Source organism: Myotis myotis, unplaced genomic scaffold, assembly GCF_014108235.1.
Source record: "Myotis myotis isolate mMyoMyo1 unplaced genomic scaffold, mMyoMyo1.p scaffold_m19_p_4, whole genome shotgun sequence".
Lineage (NCBI taxonomy): Eukaryota > Metazoa > Chordata > Mammalia > Chiroptera > Vespertilionidae > Myotis > Myotis myotis.
Window position 1 is genome coordinate 37189726 of NW_023416346.1, and position 23226 is coordinate 37212951.

General features: G+C 41.0%; 1 protein-coding gene across 1 annotated transcript in view; it reads left to right on the forward strand.

The window, feature by feature from the left end:
• Positions 1 to 23226, forward strand: part of TENM1 (teneurin transmembrane protein 1) — a 124905-nt gene that overhangs the window by 29621 nt on the left and 72058 nt on the right. The window contains exon 3 of the mRNA XM_036305883.1: positions 1911 to 2065. Coding sequence (XP_036161776.1) covers positions 1911 to 2065 — 155 coding nt within the window. The remainder of the gene's footprint in view (positions 1 to 1910; positions 2066 to 23226) is intronic.

The window sequence follows — 23226 nt, forward strand, 5'->3', positions numbered from 1 at the left end:
TTATAAACTGTCCTTAGATGAGTTCACTTTTTGCCAGGAAAAGTATTATGCCTGTATATATGTGTTAAAAGGACATGCTTCTTATCACAGATGTTCCTAACTTATAACATACATTCTAAGATGGGGAAAGAAAACTGTAGACTAGTTTTAAAGTAATGCTGTGTGGTTATTTTCAAGAGCACTATCAAAAGCACTAAGGGAAGTAGGAGTTGAACCATATGTTCTTTATGTGTCAGACACTTTTTAAATGTATTATTTCATATGACACTTATAACAACCGAGGCTTGAGTAACCAACTCATCCCAGTTTGTCTAGGACTGTCCCAGTTTTAAAACTAAACCCTGCCTCAGTCCCAGACAAATCAGGACAGTTGGTCACCTTACCTAAGTAAGGCAGTAAAAGGTGTCCTAAAACCAATTTCCAGTGTGGAGGGGGTAGGGGTGGGTGGGTTTCCATATCACCAACAAGCAATTCTTGGACACCAACTAGGTGTCCTACAATTTCACTCAATTCTGATACTATCTACCTGGAGATCATGTCAGATATCAGTCTCAAGTCCAGGTTGTCACTTGTGCTTGTGACTGGCTGGACTATAAATCAAAGGTTCCAACAACCCCCAATGTGTGCTCTATTAGTTTGCTCGAGTGACTCACAGAATTCAGAGCAACATTTTACTTACTGGATCACCAGTTTATTATTAAAAGATATAATACAGGAACAGCCAGATGGAAGAGATGCATAAAGCAAGATATGGGGAAAGGGCAAGGAGCTCCCATGCCCTCTCAGAGTGAGCCACTTTCTCCAACTCACCACATGTTCACACAACCCATAAGCTCTCTGAACCATGTCTTTTGGGATTTTTGTGGAGGCTTCATTACATAGACACAACTGATTAAATCATTGGCCCTCATTCTCCAACCCTCTAATCACAAGGTTAGCTCCACTGGCAACCAACCCATATTTAGGTGAGGCTAAAAATTAGCTCATTAGCATAACAAAAACGCCTTTATCTCTCACCACTTAGTCAATTCCAAGAGATTTAGGTGCTCTTTGTTAGAATTAGGAACAAAAACAAATCACAATATCATAGGCAGGTAATCTTTTCCATATTTTACTAAAGAAGAGGCTGAAATTTGGAGAGACAAATTTCTCCATCAGTCACACATTGGTTATAAGTGGTGTATTCAGTATTAGAACCCTAGCTTTCTAACTGCTATTTTTATTTTATTTTCCAAGAAACCAGGCTGTAGTTAACACAGTATGTAAAAACTACTGTGAAAATTTTATTGGCTTTTATTTTTTTTTCTAAAAGCTTAACCATTCCCTTTGTGACACCATAATTTTTCTCTCCAACCCTCTTCCCCCTTAATAGGTATTCTAGAGAAAAACACTCAGTCCAGTTTATCAGGATTATTACAAACTCTTTGTTAACTGAGTGTGAATTGATGAAAAGAATGTTAATGCTTTCCAAGTCAGTTATTTCTAATTCAACTATGAAAATAAGCAAGTAGCCTATACATCTGTACCCCAAAAGAAATGTAATACATACTGCCTCCTGTGTCTTTTTGCATTTATCTTAAAGAAGGTTTTTTGTTTGTTTGTTTGTTTGTTTGTTTGGGGGGGGTGGTAAGCAAGTGTCAAGGGGGTGGAAATGTAAAACTGGACAACACGAAATTGTTAGACCTGGCTTTATCTCCACATGTTACATTTTGTCATTTCTTCTCAATACACAAAGAAGCGAATGTGTGCCTGAACAGACCCCTCCCATTACTGTCCTGGCCGTGCTGAGCAAAATTGAATCCATATGTCTTTAAAATGCTTTTCCATTTCTACAGCTTCTTTTAAATTCCTGATCGTGGTGCAAATGTGGCCCGCTAGCCTCCTAATGCTCATTTGCTCTTTCCCAACAGGCATCACAGTTGATAGGCATGGATTCATTTACTTTGTGGATGGGACTATGATTCGGAAAATTGATGAGAATGCTGTGATCTCCACTGTAATCGGCTCAAATGGTCTGACTTCCACACAGCCACTGAGCTGTGACTCAGGAATGGACATCACTCAGGTAGGCACCACTGGTTTTTAAGTGTTATCACCATTTGGCATCATGGAAATGAATAACCATTTTCTCATACAGAAATTAGGTAGAAAGGAAGCCTGGGGTATCTGTTATAACATCAGACAACAGAAGTTTTGCCTTATGTAAGTTACTTTTTCTGCTCAGAAAAACTCAGTTGGGAGAAAATGACAAGCTAGGATGGGAGTAAGGCTAGATGGAATGTCAGCATAAGAATTAACGTCTCTCAAATTTGAATCAATTAGAGGGTAAGGCCAATCTCATTTATTAAATATTTTCCTAGATACATAACTTTATTATTTTAAAATAACATAGTATCTCACATTTGGGAAAGTACTGACTACTAAAGTCTTTAGTCATCTCTTTAAATGAATATATGAGCATGACTTGTTATTTATGTGCCTATAAATAGCTATTTCTAGGGCATTTGAAATTTCTCTTAAGTAAAAACAACGTTACCTCCAAGATCTATTTTACGTATATTTAGGAAAGCTTTATGCCAGTGAGAATAAATAAGCAAATTCAGTGTTGTTCTCATCTAAATCCAAAATTCTGATTTTACCACAATTGTACAAAATCAGGATTAAACATGTGGAGAGATTATAGAGCATACAACACAGACCTAACTGCCTGCAAATAAACTTCTCAGTCTTCAGACACAGAGGTTGGTATTTAAAATGTGGGAAATGTCCCTACTGGCATAGCTCAGTGGTTGAGCATTGAGAGCTCACAGTTTGATTCCCAGTCAGAGCACATGCCTGGGTTGCAGGCTCAATCCCCAATGTGGGGCATGCAGGAGGCATCCAATCAATGATTCTTTCTCATCATTGATATTTCTATCTCTCTCTCCCTTTTCCTTCCTCTGTGAAATCAATAAAAATACATAAAAATGTTTAAAAAATAAATTAATTAAGTAAAATGAAAGAAATAGACCAGTCATCCTCAGAGGGCCCTTTAAACTCTAATTTTTCGTAAATCTATGACTTTGATGAAGTAGATTATTAGATAATCTTTTCAAATGAATTAGAGTAGAAATTGAGAGTTTTAAAGTTGGTTAGTGTCTCAGAGTGGATGGTTTTGATGACAAATAATAAAGCACCTTTCTAAAAGTAGTTTAAACAATAAGGTTTAATTATCCCACATAGTGAGATGACCACAGGTAGGTGAAGATGCCAGCAGATTTTCTTCATGTGTCACAGTGGACAGAATCAAGTCACTTACCCATGCCATCACCAGTCACTGGCAAAGAGGAAATGAGATCTCCAAAATGGATTCAGACCCTCTGGCACTGGGTCACTGTCCCTGAGCACATTGCTACCTAATTCTTGAACCAAAATCAGGGTTCTATTAGCAAGTAAAGGATTGCTGTTGGGTAGGCAGCCAGTGATATCCTCCACAATTAGGATATTCCTGTTGCTTCCTTATTCATGCCACCTGAAACCTAACATAACAAGGAAAAGAAAGTGATCACCCAGAAACCTTGCTTTAGTCATTAGCTCTAATATTCTCTCCCATAGCCATCCGTCATACATACACAACGCTATTAAACACCAGAGATGTGTCTATTTGGGAGTTTCTTCTCTATGTACCTCTGCCTTACCCCCAGAAACTCAGAAAATAGTCAAATAGAGTCAACTATAAAAATAAAATGGGAATTGGGAGGCTTGGGAAACACAATGAATGAACCATTCTTAGTGAGGGGTTTGAGTGGATCAGGCTATCAAGTCCCAAAGTAGCCAAAATTTCTATGATGCAAAATCCTGAATAAGGCAAGGAAAAGGAGCATGATTTATGGCAGTAAGGAAGGGTGTGAATGTGTTTATGTGGAGGATGGGGATGAAAGAGAGAAGATACACATATATGATTCACTTGTGGGATATTTTTAACTTAAAATAGCACGCTTAGAATTGCAACCAGTCAACTCTAAACAGCTTATCTGTTTCTGTGTAGAAAAGTTATGCTGAACAGAGAATTCTTCATCTAAGTAGAGCAAATATATGATCCTCATCACCATGAGAAGGGTTATTTTTCACATGACACTTTGCAAGCCATCATTGCCACCATAAAAGTGACCGTGTCTCTTTCAGTTTAGGATGTAGAGTTCGTCCCATTGAAAAAGGGCCCTGGAAAAACCATCGTTCCCTATCCTATGCTTAAAGCACCCTAAAGAGTGACTAGAATTTTTCCTGTTGGGATTTCAGAGAACAAGGAGTCCATACTAATCGCTACCTCAGTGTCCAGATTATGAACCCCACCTTTATCAGGGGCTTGCTTCTCACAGCTCCATTCACTCAGTCCATAATTACCTCTCTTGGTCCAAATCCCACTCCCCACCCTTGTCATACCTCATATGTTCCATGGGAACCTTCCTTGATGGTTCTAGCCCTAATTGTTATCTCATTCCCTTACTGAAATTTAGTATCACCACATTTAATATGTAATCTGTTCTCTATTACCCAACTGTGTGTCCAACTAATCTCCCATAGTAGACTGCATTTTCTTTGAACATGCATATAAATGCTCACCAGGCACAGTTAACATATATACCAATACCAAAAGGACACTATGGTACAAAGAATATGGAGCAGTAGTGAGAGATAAAGCTAGTGAGCTAAGGGGAAGCATATGATGAAGGACCTTAAAAGCATGATTGAGTTTCAGTTTTATCCAGTGGACAATGGGGAACAAATAATAGCATTAATCAAAGAAATGCATTTTTAAAATAGTATTAAGCATGGAAATGCCTTTTTCAAAAATCATTCTAACTGTAGTAGAGAGAATGAGGTGGGGGAAAAAAACAGTGTTAGAGGTAAGGAGATCACTTAAGAGTCAATTGAAGTAATATAGGTGTGACAGAGACAAAACATATCTATATTAATAAAAGAGAAAAATGCAAATTGACTGTCCCTCCACATGCCCACAAGCCATGCCCACCAGCCCATCAGGAGTGAGTATGCAAATTGACCTGACAAAGATGGCAAGTAAATTTGCATGCGCAGGTGTCAAGCGCCCCGGGAGGCAATGGTGATCACGCACTCCCGAGACCTTCGCCTGCCCCGGGAGGCGAGGCCGGCTGTGCCTACCCATGCCTGTGGGCTCCCAGGACCTTTGCCGGTGGAAAGCAGAGTGGAAGAGCGAGCAGAGAGCGGGAGGTTTGGAAGGCTTGGCAAAGCAGGTGGTCGCTGGACATAGAGCAGAGCGAGAGAGAGGGCAGCTTGGAGGGCGTGGCTCCCTCTGTCACCCCAGCTTCCTCATCACAGCTGTGGAAACTGACAGCAGGGAGGAGGAAGTCCCACCCCCACAGAATCAGCCAGAATCAGCTGTTGGTCAGACAGCTCTCAATGGCCTGACAGCCAGGACTCTCATTCACCTGCATCTCAGACTGTGACAGTAGAGAGGTGGGACTATGTCTAAAGAACAACTGTTGATACACCATAGCTCTGCAGCCGAAAGGTGCTGGTGTTATCAACAGAAAATGTCTGAAGAGCAATGTGCGTCTGATCTTGAAAGAAGGCGGCGCCTGCGACAGAATGTATCTGAAGACCAGCTATTGGAAAAACGTTGCTCTGATGCCAAAAAACACCTGTGTCATGGACAGAAAATGTCTAAAGACCAACATGCCTTTGAAGTTGAAAAAAGGCTGTGGCAATGACAGAATATGTTTAGAGAACAGTCATCAACAAGTACTACCAATTCTGGTAGGAACTGCCTTCTTAGCAAAAATGGAGTACATGAGGATGCAATTCTCGAACATAGTTGTGGTGGAATGACTATTCGATGTGAATTTTGCCTATCACTAAATTTCTCTGATGAAAAACCATCTGAAGGGAAATTTACTCGATGTTGTAGCAAAGGGAAAGTTTGTCCAAATCATATACATTTTCCAGATTACCCAGCGTATTTTAAAAGATTAATGACAAACGAAGATTCTGACAGTAAAAATTTCATGGAAAATATTCGTTCCATAAATAGTTCTTTTGCTTTTGCTTCCATGGGTGCAAATATTGCATCACCATCAGGATATGGACCATACTGTTTTAGAATACATGGACAAGTTCATCACTGTACTGGAACTTTACATCCTTCGGATGTTGTTTCTTGGAAGTTTGCTCAACTCTATATTTTGGATATAGCCGAAGCTACAAGTAAAAGATTAGCAATGCCAGAAAACCAGGGCTGCTCAGAAAGACTCATGATCAACATCGACAACCTCATGCATGAAATAAATGAATTAACAAAATCATACAAGATGCTACATGAGGTAGAAAAGGAAGCCCAATCTGAAGCAGCAGCAAAAGGTATTGCTCCCACAGAGGTAACAATGGCGATTAAATATGATCGCAATAGTGATCCAGGTAGCTATAATTCTCCCCGTGTAACCGAGGTTGCTGTCATATTCAGAAATGAAGATGGAGAACCTCCTTTTGAAAGGGACTTGCTCATTCATTGTAAACCAGATCCCAATAATCCAAATGCCACTAAAATGAAACAAATCAATATCCTGTTTCCTACATTAGATGCAATAACATATCCTATTCTTTTTCCACATGGTGAAAAAGGCTGGGGAACAGCTATTGCATTAAGACTCAGAGACAACAGTGTAATTGACAATAATACTAGACAAAATGTAAGGACACAAGTCACACAAACACAGTATTATGGATTTCATCTCTCTGTGAGGGACACGTTCAATCCTATTTTAAATGCAGGAAAATTAACTCAACAGTTTATCGTGGATTCATATTCAAATATGGAGGCCAATTAGATAAATTTCATCAAAGCAAACCAATCTAAGTTGAGAGTTGTAAAATATAGTGGTTTGATGGATTATCTCAAATCTAGATCTGAAAATGACAATGTGCCTATTGGTAAAATGATAATACTTCCATCATCTTTTGAAGGTAGTCCCAGAAATATGCAGCAGCAATATCAGGATGCTATGGCAATTGTAACGAAGTATGGCAAGCCCTATTTATTCGTAACCATAACATGCAACCCCAAATGGGTAGATATTGCAAACAATTTACAATGCTGGCAAAAAGTTGAAAACAGACTTGACTTGGTAGCTAGAGTTTTTAATATTAAGCTGAACGCTCTTTTAAATGATATCTGTAAATTCCATTTATTTGGCAAAGTAATAGCTAAACTTCATGTCATTGAATTTTAGAAACACAGACTGCCTCATGCTCACATCCTCTAATTAATTCCTTTTCAATGTGCACGAATTTCATGCACCGGGCCACTAGTCCTATCTAATAAAAGACAAAAAGGTAATTGACCATACCTTCGTTACGCTTCCCATTGGCTAATCAGTGAGATATGCAAATTAACCACCAACAAAGATGGCGGCCAGCAGCCACGCAGCTGAAGCAAGGAGGAGACTTGCTTGCTCCAGTGATGGAGGAAGCCAAGGTTCCCCGCCTGCCGTGGCCCGGCTCCAAGCTCCGAAAGCAACAAAGTTTCAATTATAGAAGCTAAACAAACCCCAGATACCTGCTTTCAGCAGGCCATGGCCTCAGAGCTGGAGCTGGCTCTCAGCTCCAGTGAGGGCAACAAAGTTTCAATTATAGAAGCTAAACAAACCCCAGATACCTGCTTTCAGCAGACTGTGGCCTCAGAGCTGGAGCCGGCTCTCAGCTCCAGTGATGGCAACAAAGTTTCAATTATAGAAGCTAAACAAACCCCAGATACCTGCTTTCAGCAGGCCGTGGCCTCAGAGCTGCAGAGAGCAGGAGCCAGCGCTCAGCTCCAGTGACAGCAACGAAGTTTCAATTATAGAAAGTAAATAAATCCCAGAATAAAAATTTTTTAAAAAAAGAGGCGGGGAGCTTCAGTCACCAGCCAGCCTGAAAATGGCCCTCAGCCCCTCACCCAGACTGGACAGGCACCCCAATTGGGATCAACACCCTGAAGGGGGTGTGACCAGCTGCAAACACCCATCAGCACCTCACCCAGGCTGGCCAGGCACCCCAGCGGGATCCCCACCCTGATCCGGGACACCCTTCAGGGCAAACTAGCCGGCACCAGGCCTCTATCCTATATAGTAAAAGGGTATTATGCAAACTGACCCTAACAGCAGAAAGACTGGGAATGACTGGTCACTATGACACACACTGACCACCAGGGGGCAGATGCTCAATGCAGGAGCTACCCTCTGGTGGTCAGTGCCATCCCACATGGGGGAGCACTGCTCAGCCACAAGCCAGGCTGATGGCTGCCAGTACAGCGGTGGTGGTGGGAGCCTCTCCCGCCTCTCAGCAGCACTAAGGATGTCCAACTGCAGCTTAGGTCTGCTCCCCGCTGGCAAGTGGACATCCCCCAAGGGCTGCCAGGCTGCCAGAGGGATGTCTGATTGCCAGCTTAGGCCCAATCCCCCGGGGAGCAGGCCTAAGCCAGCAGGTGGTCATCGCCCGAGGGGTCCCAGACTGCGAGAGGGCACAGGCTGGGCTGAGGGGACCCCCCACCCGAGTGCACAAATTTTTGTGCACCGGGCCTCTAGTCAATATATAAATGATTAGCACCTTTCAAGAGACTCCCCTACAGATTAAGTTGGTTTCTAATGTTTTTTGTGAAGGGAGGATATTCAAATGATTTCTTTGGAATACAACTCTGTGATAACACTGACCATGAAGCTGCTCAGTTTTACGTGCATTACGTAGGCATGCAATGAAATAGCCAAACCTAAAGTATCAACAGTATGGATTAAGAAGGTTAGACAGATTGGCAAAATATTGGAGCTAAAATCAAAGAACTTGTTAACTGCCCAGCCAGCATGGCTCAGTGGTTGAGCGTAGACCTATGAACCAGGAGGTCATGATTCAATTCCTGGTCAGGGCACATGCCTGGGTTGTGGCTCGATCCCCAGTAGGGGGGTGCAGGAGGAAATAAATCAATGATTCTCTCTCATCATTTATGTTTCTGTCTCTCTCTCTCTCTCCCTCTCCTTTCCTCTCTGAAGTCAATCAAAATATTTTTAAAAATAACTTGTTAACAGATTTAATTTCAGAATAAAGGAACTATGTATCTGTGGTACCATTCCCTAAAAAGAAGGATACAAGAGGAGAAGAAGCAGGTTCTGAGTGAGGGTTGGATAATGGATTCAGCTCTAGATGTGTTGAGTTTGAGGTACCCATGTGCATCCAGGTAAATAAACTAGGGAAGCAATTCAATAGAGATCTATAAAGCTCAATGCCTGCAATGGAGATAAGATTTGAGATTATGAGTTTATACCTGGTAATGGAAAATAGTGGAGTAGTTAAGATTTTTCCAGGTAGGCTACATAGCATAAAAAAATTTTTTTAGGACCAAAATCCTAGGAATGTCACTATTCAAGAGAAGGCTGAGGAATGGGAGTCCATAGAGGAGACTGAGAGGAAGAGACCTGGCAAATAGGTGGGAAACTAGGAATGTGTGTGGTCAAAAAAAACCAAGGGAAATAAGCTTTTAAAAGGAAGGGAATGATTAATATCAAATGCTACTTAGAGGTCACATATAATAAGGTGGTTTTTTTAAGAAGCCATTTAGTTTGACAGTATTCGTGACTGATAAGAGTGCCTTTGGTAGAGTGCTAATTAATTGGAGTCAGTTTGCAGTGGTAGAGTAGGAGGTGAGGAAATGGAAAAAGTGAAAATAGATGACACTTTTGAGATCTTTCACTGGGAAGGAGAAGTTTGGCCATTGAAGCAAATCATTACCCATGTATGGCACAGATGGACAAAAGTTGGGGGACACTGAATGAAATCAGATGGGTGAGTGGATAGAGTGTCTGCCAGGAGGAAGCCTGTGTGTGCCGCACCTTCCCAGATGTTCAGCCTCTATGGCGAGAGTTTCCCCTGTCTGTTTAGACAACTGTGGCAGATTGGGGATCATGTTTCCCGTGTACTTAAGAACATGAGCTGTCTTCAGCTAGAGGGAAGAAAACTGAGTAGGGAGCTTCATAACACCTTCGGAAAACAAAGCCCCTGTTGTTTATAATAGTACTTACCATGATCCAGCTGAGCTTACACTGTGCTCAAGTTTCATATATCATTAAATCAAAATGTATTGATGGGTGAAGGTGCAGACAGATGTCTAAGTGAGAGCACACAGATTCTGCTGACAGGAACAGACAGAAGAGAAAAGAGAAGCCTCTGGTACAGCATGATGCTTTGAATAAGACCTTATGAAGAGCTTACTGGTTCTAAGGCTACGTGGCAGCATCAGATATTATCAAAAGATCTTTCAGAGTCCCCACCTTTTGAAACTTGTAAAGCAAATGTTGGCCGGCAATAATCTATGAATGCTTGAAAATCAGGCCTCTCTGGAGTCAGAAACATGGATCAGCTCTTTTTGCAAGGTCCCTTCCAACTCCATGAAGGTTTCTTTACAGAAATATAGCACAATTCCTAAAGTTCTTTAATACTTTCCATGCATTTCAAAACCAAAAGGTCCCCAACAGGGAAGGCCCATACATGCTAGCAGAGTACCTTTGGAAGCTGGGAAGTGATGCAGACAACAGTCCTCTTTATCTTACTTGCTTTTGTCTTCTATACTTTTCTGAGGCAAACCTGAGCCCCAGGAAGAATCAGTGTTCAATAGCCTGCCCTAATCTTCAACATATCCTGATGTTTTCACTATAGTAATTCTAATAATAGCTGCTACCACTTAGTGAGAGCTTGCTATGTGCCAGGAACTATGCTAAGCATGTTCTTCACATTTTATCTCCACAACCCAACCACCCTTTTGAGAAGTATAATTACCCGCACCTACAGAGGAGAAAACTGGTGGAAATATTATATATTGTACAATGACCATAGAGTTATTAAGTGATACAGCCAAGATTTGAGCATAAGCTTTCTGACCCCAATGTGCATTTTTCCAACTTCTGTGTTTTCAACAACAATTGGAGGTGACCAAATATCATTCTGTTTAGTGGGTGACAAATGTAATGTTGTTTGCCTGAGGAATATGGTGTTTATTCACAGAGTGTGTGTTCAGTGGCACTTAGGCAATAGTTTAATAAAATCTAATCATCTCAAGAAATGAAATTTGCTTTGACAATAAAATCAGCCATTTGTTCAAAATCGATATCTTTTTTTGATTTACTGAAATGTGAAACTGAACTCTCAGTGTAAACTCTGAAGCATAACTTCCCTTTATAAGCACTGCTATAAACAACCAGGCCTTTCTCTTCAGGAGATGAGTTGATTATGAAGAGATTGGGCTCTTTATTTCCATTGCTGCTTTTGAATCATCCTGTTCTGATAATTCACTTCCATCTCATACCTGACTAGAATGGAATTGGGAATTAGACCAACTCTCTTGGTGTGATAGCAAGTTTGAGAGTTGATTTACTCCTTGGAGCTAGCCTAATGTGCCTCACCAAATCAGCCCAATAGTAGATATATAAGCAACATGGACCTTCTGTATGACAGATAATCCTGCTGACCCACTGTTCCTAAGGTACATACTTTAAGGTGTTTGTCTAGAGCAGTGGTCAGCAAACTGCGGCTCGCGGGCCACATGCGGCTCTTTGGCCCCTTGAGGGTGGCTCTTCCACAAAATACCACGTGCAGGCGCGCACGTACAGTGCGATTGAAACTTCGTGGCCCATGCGCAGAAGTCGGAATTTTGTGGAAGAGCCACACTCAAGGGGCCAAAGAGCCGCATGTGGCTCATGAGCCGAAGTTTGCTGGCCACTGGTCTAGAGTATCTGGTACATAATCAATCCTCCCTAAATTCTTACCGGATCATCTGTATACTCCCAAGTGGTCCCCAGAATACCCATTTGTCAGATGCACCTAACAGGTGGGGGAAGCATCATCCATGGTATGGAAGAAGGACGAAGGATGGCAATTGGTTCTTTGGAGGAGCAAACTTTGGCCCTAGGCATTTAATCTATTGAGGTAGTTAATCTACTGGAAATCCTACTCCTCTGTCCAATCATTTGATGCTGGACTTCTCTCTAGAATATTCTCCTCATGTAATAACAGACCAATCTCTCCTCAAATACCTCTGGTGACAGGGAACTCACTACCTCCTCCAAGCAGCTCATTCCATCTTTCAATATCTCTGACTAGCATAAAACTCTTCTGGGATCCCTTTAACTTTTTCATCTTCCTTTAACGTTCACCATCTAGTCTTACTGCAACTTTTTAGGCCCTGTGTTATGAACTTAACCTATTTTCTATGAAATAGATATATTAGTGAACCAAGCACTATACTGGGTATTTTTGTATATGTTATCTTATTTAATCCTCATGACAATTCTTCAAGGTAAGTATTATGTTCACCTATTTTTAATAAACATGAAAAACAAGGGTCAGAAGAGTTGAGTAACTTGATCAAGGTCACATAACCAATAAATGGCAGAGTCCAAATTTGAACCTGGTCAAACTGATGTCAAAGTCCACATTTTTTTCACCAAACTACTATATCAAACTATTTCCTCCACATGACAACCTTATCAATATATGTGAACAACTCTCTCAGGCTTCCTAAGTCACATCCACAATTCATTTAACTGTACCTCAGAATGGTTTTGAGTTTCTTCACCATTTTCTTCACTCTTCTCTGAAAATGTTCCTATTATATCTCTTAGAAACATGTTCCATCTGTATCTCTTTGAAAATGAGGCTTCCAGAAATGAATAAAATAATCCAGGATATAGGACCCTCTTTCTATATTCTCTGTCTCTGTTAATTTTGCCTGGTTGTTTTCAAAAGGATTTGCCAAAGAATGTTTACTTCAAACAAAATAAGTTCCCATTTATAAAACAGATGCAAATGGCAGATTCAAACAAGAAGTATATCCCATAACTTTTCTATTCAGGCTCACCCCCACCTAGTAGTATTTCTTATAGCGACTCCCAAGGTACTTTTGCAAAATGCTAAGGAAATAAAGAGCACAGGTTAAGAAACTACAACTAAAGTTGAATTGGATTTTGGACACTTTTGATGTGATTACAAAGGACTAAAAATTCATATGTCTCTCACCCCCATCCTCATCTTATACTTGCACACTTGGTTATTTGTATGTAATGTAGGCTCTTACATTAGTCTGTATGCAATTCGATCTTATTATATTCAGCCCATATTTTTGTATTCTTTGTAATCTTCTGCTATTATGAAATGTCTTCAGCTTTGTGTTACTATGGATTTGAGGAATGCCTTCTAAGTCTTCATAGATGATAAAATTGATGGATAGGCCCAGATGAAACTGTGACACCACTAGACTAGTTATCTGTTAGATTATGAACCCATGTGTTGGATTCACCTATGTGTTGGATTCATAGTGGGTCCAGAAATCAGCATAATAGCCTATGACCAGCTTTTTTTTAATGAAATAAAACAAAAAAAAATTCAGAATGTGTCATGTATAGTAAGGGTAAGTAAGTATTGTTTCATGAAACTTTCATTTCAATTGTATATCCCAGATAATGGTATAAAATATATCTTACTGAGTGGCTTACAAGTTTGAAAAACACTACCTTCACCGATATTTCCCTCAACTTTTCCACAAAATTATCATGAGAAACCTTACCAACCTCAGGTTGGTAATTCTGTTTAAAAGGAAATAAGAAAGCCTTGGCATCATTTGTTTCTAGTCATAGTATCCATAAGCACTACTTCCTCATCTAAGAACTAAAAAACAGCTACTTAATAACACACTCAAGGGTCTTTTCCAAATCAACATCAGGTTCCCTCCATGCAGTTTGTGGGGCACATCTTCTGATTCTTGTTGAAGTCAGAACTATATTTAACTATCTTTAATCTTCTAGCCCATGCTCTACTGCTCACTATTTCTCAATAATCACGAGAATATGTTCTAAAAACCCATTTGCAAGTTCTCTCTAAGAGGTAATTCTTTCTGTCCAAGAAACTTGAACTCTCTTTAAAGAAGTTAGCTGCTCTTTTGCAGTCCCTTCATCCACCTTGGACTTTGGTAACTTTGAATCAATGTTCTTTGTAGTCATTCTTCTTAAACAGAAAAAAACAAAACTCTCTTTTATCCATCAGCATTGTACCATCTGCCCCAAGCAACACACCTCTGCCTTCCCTGGTTGTCTCTACATGACTGAAAAAGCCATTATCTATTGTCCTTCAGATTTTTTTTGCAAGCTTCACATAAACTAACCATAACTGGATAGAAAAGGAAATACAAAGTCTCCTCTTCAAAATCTATATGTACATTTCACATTATCAAGTGAACTCAGTGTTTTCTGTTGTTTTGAAAAAAAATCTATATAATAACATCCATATGTGAAAAGTTACAGCAGTTGGGGGGGGGGGAGAACAAAAGAAGGGAAGGGAAGGGAAGGGAAGGGAAGGGAAGGGAAGGGAAGGGAAGGGAAGGGAAGGGAAGGGAAGGGAAGGGAAGAGAAGGGAAGAGAAGGGAAGAGAAGGGAAGAGAAGGGAAGGCAAAGGAAGGGAAGGGAAGGGAAGGGAAGGGAAGGGGAGGGGAGGGGAGGGGAGGGGAGGGGAGGGGAGGGGAGGGGAGGGGAGGGAAGGGGAGGGGAGGGAAGGGAAGGGAAAATAGTTTGAGAACAGAAAAGGTACCTTCTTTTCCCTCTTCTTAAAACTCTTGCCTAATGTCTCTCACGTCTTGCTCTCTCCCCTGCCAACAGAATGTCCTCCTTCACTCTGAGTGATACAGATGATATTGAAACTCAAGTTCTTTAGGGGTTCCTTGCTTTTCTTTGTGCACTTCCATCACTCTCCCATGTGCACACTGAAAGAGAACAGAAAATAAATTCATGCGGGGGGGGGGGGGAATCCCCTCAGCCCAGCCTGCACCCTCTCCAATCCAGGACTCTTTGGGGGATGTCCGACTGCCAGTTTAGGCTTGATCCCTCTCACAATCCTGGACCACTGGCTCCTAATTGCTCACCTACCTGCCTGCCTGTTCACCCCTAACTGCCCCCCCCCCGCCAGCCTGGTTGCCTCTAAATGCCCCTCCTGCTGGCCTAGTTGACCCCAACTGCCCCCCCCCCCACTGACCTTGTCACCCCTAATAGCCCCACCACTGGCCTGGTCGCCCCTTACTGCCCCCCCTGCTGGCCTGGTCTCTCCCAACTGCCCCTCCATCCCGCCAGCATGGTCGCCCCTCACTGCCCCCCTCTGCTGGCCTGGTCACCCCTCACTGCCCCTCCTGCAGGCCTGATCGCCCCCAACTGCCCCCCCTGTGGGCCTGGTCACCCCACGCAGCCTGCTGTTCGGTCGTTTGGTCACCCCTCAATAACCCCCCTGCCAGCCTGGTCACCCCACGCAGCCTGCTGTTCGGTCGTTTGGTCACCCCTCACTAATCCCCCTGGGAGCCTGGTTGCCCCACGCAGCCTGCTACTCAGTCATTTGGTTGACACTCACTAACCCCCCTGCCGGCCTGGTCGCCCCACACAGCCTGCTGCGCAGTCATTTGGTCGTCCCTCAGTAACCTCCCTGCCGGCCTAGTCGCCCCACAGAGGCTTTTCTGTCGTCCGTTTGGTTGCAATGGTCACTTAGGCTTTTATTATTATAGATTCCCTGCAGGGACAGACTTCTGAATTTTGTGAGGATCTGTGGGGAATCAAGAAAATCTGAATTATAATGTTTGCTTGAATAAAGGGATCTCTCAGGGGGGAAAAGAAAGTTTATTTTAAAGGTTCTTGCCACCAGAGATGAAAATCTTACTACCTTCACCCCCAGCACAGCTCCTAATGCTTCAATGGCTACAGAACCTATCTCACTGTCAAAACACAAAAAAAGGTATGTGGCCACACTCCAGATAATTCAGACAGAGGGATATGTGATAGAAGGAAGGAGTAAGTTTCAGGTAAACATTAAGACAGTAAGACAGGGAAGATGAAAGTAAGTTATCAGAGATATCTGTACACACTTCAATTGGGGGCCAGCAATACTAGTGGACAGTAGGCACAGCTAGATGGGAATAAAAGAAAGGTGACAAAGGGATAAGAGGAGGTTAGGCAGTAAAGAATGGCTCAATCAGCAGATTAACAAGGCCCACGGGATAGTACTATGAAACCAAAAGAGTTATCTTGTAGCCCTTTTGCCAAGCATTTGCTTTGTCCTACTTGTTCATGGTTAGTTTAACCAACTGAGTCAACCCCTTCTATAGCGATCACTAACCAATGGGTGATAGAGCATTAAAACTTACACCAGGATAGGAGCATCTGTAATACTTTCAAAAATAAAGATAAATTGAAAAAAAAAAAAAACCTTATAGCAGGATAAAGCGGAATATTATACAGCCATAAAAAATAAAGAAATCTTGTCACATCCTACAACATGGATGAACCTTGAAGACATTATGCAAAGTGAAATAAGCCAGTCACAAAAAGACAAATACTGTAGGATTCCACTCCTATGAATTATCTAAAGTAATCAAAAACAGAAACAAAAAGTAGAAAGGTGGCTATCAAGGAGATGGGAAAGAAGGGAATAGTGTTTAATGGGTATAGAGTTTCAGTGTTATAAGATGAAGCTCTAGAAATCTGTTACACAGCAATATGCATATACATAACACTACCAAAGTTAAAAATGGTCCATATGATATATTTAATATTATGTTTTTTTCCAATAATAATAGTAAACCCATACCAACTAAACCTCCAATGAATTTTCCCATTTTCTTTCTCTCTTCTCATGCCTGGACATCAATAGTGCAGACATCTCACTGCTCACAATTGGCTGCTGCAGTAGTCCAAACGGAAGCATCCTAAATCAGCAATGTTCTGCTCTATTCATTTCAGCCTCATGCACTAGGTCAATACACATCAGTCCCAGCCAGTCCCTCCTGCTGGTCCAAAGGTTCATGATCATAAATGGAGACATGGAAGTGGGGAAGTGCTAGTCTCTACAAGTTAAAGAAGGATCGCAGTCTACATTAACCATGCCGCTCACTTAGCCACTCTCATCTCAAAGACCTCAATATATCAAGAACCTTAAATGTAGAAGTATTTGAATTAGAAAGTAATGACTATTGAATAAAAATGAGCTCACTTTCTAAAAGATGTGCTTAGCAGCTTGGAATAGTTATTCATTTATTTCTTCAGGGGTACTGGGGTATATTTTATCAAAGTTATCTGGACAAATGGCTAACCCCCCATTTATTTCCCTTTGACCAAGGTAGCATGTCTAGTAGAACAGACATAGACAGTCCTGGTTGTGATTCCAGATTCTGCCATTTATTAAAAATGCAACCTTAGGCAAGCTACTTAGGGACTCTGTGTCTGAGCTTCCCCAATGGTAAAAAGTGGGACAAAAACACAGATTGTCTCCTAAAACTATTGTAAAAGTTAAACAAGAAAACAAACATGAAAGAACTTTGTTTTTTGAGAGGTTCTTGCAACTGTAAATTGTTGGTATTGATCAAAAGTGAAGAAAGAGGTCATATGGTATTTCTTACATGTAACCTTGGCTTTTCTGTGTTCATTTGCCACAGTGGCATATGGAAAGAAGGTGGTACAAACCTTGATTTATATAGCAATCAAATTATGCTTTCGTAGATGTTGTTCAGTCTTTGATTTGACAGCAGCACTAAGAACCATTAAAAACAGTTTTCTTTAGGAGTCCCTAGTGGCTCTCAACATTATGCACCTGTAAATGAGTGATCTGTTAAAGTTTATAGCTGAAAATGATATAATAATGCTAAAGAAACAGTACTTTTAGTTACCATTTGTACATTTTAGAAAAAAACACATCTATTTTTGAATTGTTTATCCTGTTCTTTTCTGAAATACAGTGATATAGAAAAAATGTTAAATCATTTTTGTCTACTTCTTGACCCAAAAGAGGTTCCTCTATAATTTCAGATTCAGCACTACACTTGGAAAACAGACACTAGAATTTTAGAGCCGGTTAATTACTCCTCTTTATGAGGCTAATTTAGTAAGTGGTCCAATTGTTGATTAAGTATCATCGCCTTTTTTTTTTAAATGTGAAAGCACTTGGAAAAGTATGAACTGCTATACCAATATAAAGGATAATGTAAGACATTAATTGGCATCTTCAAGAAATATTTTCTGTTGATTCATCATACACTTGCTTAAAGTAGGAGTACACAAGAACAAAATAATTCTGCAAGGAGGTTATTCTGATTGTGTGATATCTATAGTTGTCAGTTTCTAATTTAAATGTATTCCTGGATGTTATTTATTACTCATTCAATCCAAACCTACTCTCATCATGCTGTCAAATACAGAACACCTTCTGAAACTGCAAAGGAGAGCCAAGCTTTTCTCTACTCCTTTTATAGAGGGTGTAAGAGTCAAAACCCAGCTTTAGGGCAGACTCTTCTTCCTAGTTATAGCAGTATAAAAAGTCAGGCCCTGGCTGGTGTTGCTTAGTTGGTTGAGCACCGTCACACACACCAAAAGGTTGCCAGTTTGATTCCCAGTCAGGTAACATACCCAGGTTACGTGTTTGCTCCCTGGTTGGGGTGCGTGCAGGAGGTAACCAATCAATGTTTCTCTCTCAGATCAATATTGTTCTCTCCCTCTTCCTTCCCCTCTCTCTAAAATCAATACACACACACACACACACACACACACACACACACACACACACGTGTAAATCATAATGGTTGGGAACACAGACTACCTGGGTTTGAATCCCGGATCTGCCACCTGCAGCTGTATGCCCTGGGAAAAATCCTTTATCTGTAAATGAGATGATAAAGTTACCTTCCTCCATAGAGAAGTTGTGAGGATTAATAAGTATAGATAGGTAGGTAGGTAGATAGATAAAGATAGAGATAGAGATAGAGATAGAGATAGAGATAGAGATAGAGATAGAGATAGAGATAGAGATAGAGATAGATATCACTTAGCAAAATGCCAGGTGTATAGTGCTCAATATATTAGCAGTAGCAGCAGCAGCAGCAGCAGCAGTACTGTACTACAGTCATGATCCACTTAACAATAGGGATAGCTCTGAGAAATGCACCATTAAGTGATTTCATCATTATGCGAACATCACAGAGTGCACTTATACAAACCTGGATGGTATAGCCTACCACACACCTAGACCATATGGTATAGCCTATTGCTCCTAGGTACAAATCTGTACATTATGTTACTATACTGAATGCTGTAGGCAGTTGTAACACAATGGTAAATATTTGTGTATCTAAACAGAAAAGACAGTAAAAATATGGTATAAAAGATTCTAGCTAGATTGTACTCTTACAGGACCACTGTCTTATATGCAGTTTGCCATTGACTGAAATGTTATTTTGGCTCATAACTATAGTAGTGTTTGACCACCTATTCACAGAACAGAGAATTGAACTGATAATGTATGGAACCAAGATAAAAAGGACCAAGAAGAAGTTTGGCACAGCTATAGAAAGTGTGTAATCTTTCCTTCTGTCCTTTGTACATAGGGACATCTTTTGCAGAGAGAGGGGCATGCATGTATCTATGTATAGATGAGTTTGATGGGATGTACAAACATGTGCTCCAGAGACTGGTCTTAACCTGCTATGACCCTCACAGAATGTTTTATCTGCCTAATGTTGATGTGAAGCTCTATCTAAATCACTTAAAGGATGTTCACTATAGTCATTGAATGGTGCCCCAAATCCTTCATTTTCTTTCTGCTTTCAAGAAGTGTCATGCTGACTGTAGTGCTAAGGCTGGAATGCAGTAAAAGTTTCAGACATCAGTGGTTTGAGATGTATAGATTTTAAATAATCTTCCATCTATTTGAAATCAAGATGTAAAGGAGCAGTTTATTTAGTGGGTAGCCTAGGTGTGTCAATTTCCCCCAAAAAATTAAATATGAGAGTACATAAATAAGAAGACAGAGTTTATCTAGGTCAAGATGATGCATGTGACTCTCCCAAAACAAAACAAAGAGGCTCCCAGCTAAATAGGAAGTCAAAAGGAAAGATGAGCCTGATGCATTCATAAGAAGAAAGCAGTGCCCTAGTACTTTTGAAGAAATATTAGTCTACAAGTTGCTTTATCTATCCAATGACTTTTCTTTTTTTATCAAGATATTCAGGTTCCAAACATGTCAATCATTTCTTTAAAATTCTAATATATAAAAACCCAAATTTAACAAAAGACAAACTGAGAAAAACATTGCAATAAGATGATCCAGAGTTCCTTTAAATATCATTTCCCTTCTCCAAATTTATTTAAACTCTTTTTTTAAGTGCAGTTTTTAGGCTTGCATGTCTTAAATAAAATCACATTTGGGGTATAATAACCTATTATCAGAGATATTTGCATTGCTCCCTCCAAAGTGACAGCTCAGGCTGTTTTTATAAGAAGTAGAAAACAGCAAGTCAACATTTTCAACTCCAGCATATCCAAGTACTACTGAATGTCTGCACACGAGCAAATAGCCAGAGTTGTCAGGGGCCTTAAAATAAAAGTCAAGTACCATGCTCAATGCTATATCGAAAACATAATTTATCACATAAATAAAACCCCCTCAGCAGTGTTCTCTTTCCACATAAAGGACACTGGCATGTTAGCCCTTATTAAAACTATTAAGCACTAGAGGAAAATCATCTTCAAAGTTCAGGGAGAATCACAGGATGCAAAGCTTGCAAACTACTTTGTAACCACTCAGTCTTCTACAAACTTCACTCAGCAGGTGCCATGACCTGAAATAAACCCAAAACTCTCTAAGATATAGAAATATCTGGTTGGTAAATTCACTGGTTACACTCTAGAGCTTATGCGACCAACATCCTGGCCTATGTCCCAATGTAAGACAATTGGCCTAATTATATTTCAGACTATACCTTTAAACATAAACCTGCTCTCTGTTAACTATGGGAGAGGGAAGTGCATAAATCAGTGTCAACGCATCTTTATTAAATGGAAACACAATTCAAAGGGAAAGTTCTGTTGGCTATCAACAGGAATGTCATCTTTTTCATGCAAAAGTTAGTATATTTGGAAAAGTGAGCCCAGGGACATATAAAACATTTCCCAAAAGGCTAGACCTATTGAGAGGTGTTTATCTTGAGATCCATAAGAAGAGAAGTATGCATTTGGTCCACTTCAGAATACACTTCCACCTTTAAGTCAAGAAGAAGATTCTGAAGAAGCAATCCCAATGTCTGACAAGGAGACTTGTGAGATGGAATATAAAAGATACTTAGTATTAAACACCTAATGTATTATTATTTACAAGTAAATTTATGATTATGGGAAATGTCGTGGGCCAACCTTCTGAACCATTCAGTACAGAATTCTGTCTCCAAAAGGCATATGGGAGAGTGGCATGATCCATCGTGAAATCATCCTCAAAAATCACGAGATGAAAAGTTTCTAGAAAATAATAACATCAGCATGGCTGTTCCGGAGAGTCAGAGAAACTCTGGATAAAGCCAATCAACCAACTTCATAGAGTCCAAGCACAGTGAATTTATTTCATATGCACATTTTTTTAGACATGGCAGCTTCACAGGCCAGTAGATATGCAGCAGATGCTAGTGACTAACAAGTTCTCTGGGGCCAAGGCAGTCTTTGCTGGTTCTTGTTCACCTTTGTTAGCTTTCTTTTTCCACTGGCCTACAGTGAGTGTTGTTCTTTCTCTGCTTTTGTATATGAGTTCATGCTGTGAATCTCAGTCAAGCAGTCAGAAAAACAGAAACCACATTAGTTATTTTAGCAAAGAAAACTTAATATAGGGAATGAGCTGTACAGGTATTAAAAGGTTGAAAATAGGGTGAGAGGGAAGATGGCGGCGGTATAGGCAGACGCGTCCCAGGTCGTGTCCCTGAGCAAATGGAGTGAGCAGCTGAAACTAGTAACATCCACCCCGAATTGGCGAAATTCCTCAGCTGGCGAGACGGTTTGCAGCCGGGAAGAGCAGAACTCCCCTGGAAAGGTAAAAAAAACCAGGGATTTGGGCAGGAAAGTTCGCCAGACCTCTGAGCCCAGAGAGTCGGAGGGAGACCGCGTGGCAGACAGCCGCGTCCCTTGGGACAGGCACAGCCCCTAACAGGGGAAAGGAGAACCGCGGGATTCCTGGCGCCGCCGGGGGAATTGAGAGCTGGGTCTGTGATCACGGAGGACTGAGCCTAAAGGGGGCAGCCTGAAGAGCTGACCAGACCATGCAGTCCCGGTAAGAGAAGAAGCTTACAGAAACCAAGCCTTCCCCGTTTCCGCGGCCGGCGTTTGTTTGTTTGTTTTCACTGAACCCTGTTCATGGGACATGTCGGATACAGACACTCACCTGTGCTGAAGAGAGGGAGAGTGTGCGGAGGAGTGGAATCTGGGGAGAGACTGAGGAGAGAAGGGGGGCAGGGAGAGGTGGCAGCGAATTGAGTGCTGAGCCACCCCTGAGCCCAGGGCTGAGGCAGCCATTCTCTCCGGAGAGTGAGACTCCTCCCCCCAGCCCCCAGGCAAGGAGCACAGCCACACCCAGATTCCACCCTGTAGGAGATCAAGGATTAAAATAACCTGATCAGTCCCTGGGAGTTAACAGGGTCTGGCCTATAGAGGGATTTTCAATCCCAGCAACAACACAGCACTGGTAACTCTTACGCAGCCAGCTCTGGGCAGTGAACTTCCACTGGACAGAGAGGCCCTATAGCCTCAGAGGCCAACCCCAGAACACTGCCACCCAGAGGCTGACCCACAAACTGACTCTTTGCTAAACACAAAATAAGGCAGTCTGGGAAACAAATGCGGCTTGCTTTAAAATAAGGACTGTGGTTTACAACACAGAGGAACAGTGTATCGCAGGGAAACTCAACACTCTCCTGAATACCTGGCAGGTCTAAGGCGAGCCACACTGAAGAATAGAAGAACCGAAGGACCTTCACTACTGCAATATTTTTTTTTTTCTTTTTTCACCTTTTAACTAAGAAACCAATTTTTTTTTCTTTTTTTTTCTTTTCTTCTGCTTTTTTTTTCCTTTTTTTTTTCTTCTTCTTTTTTCCATCACCTGATTTTACCCTTTTAATTACTACCTTCTTATTTTTAACCAGTATTATTACTGCTACCATTTTACCATTTTTTTTTAAAGTGCCATTTTATTTTCTGTTTATTTTATTTTGGGATTAGTGTTCTCCATTCTATTTTCATCGTTATATTATTGGTTGTTTCTAGTTTGCATTCATCTCCAGGGAGCTGTTGCTGGAAGTTGTTGGGATTAATGGCTGTTCTATAGGAGTATTCTCCTCATATAAAAAGTCTCTTCCCCTCT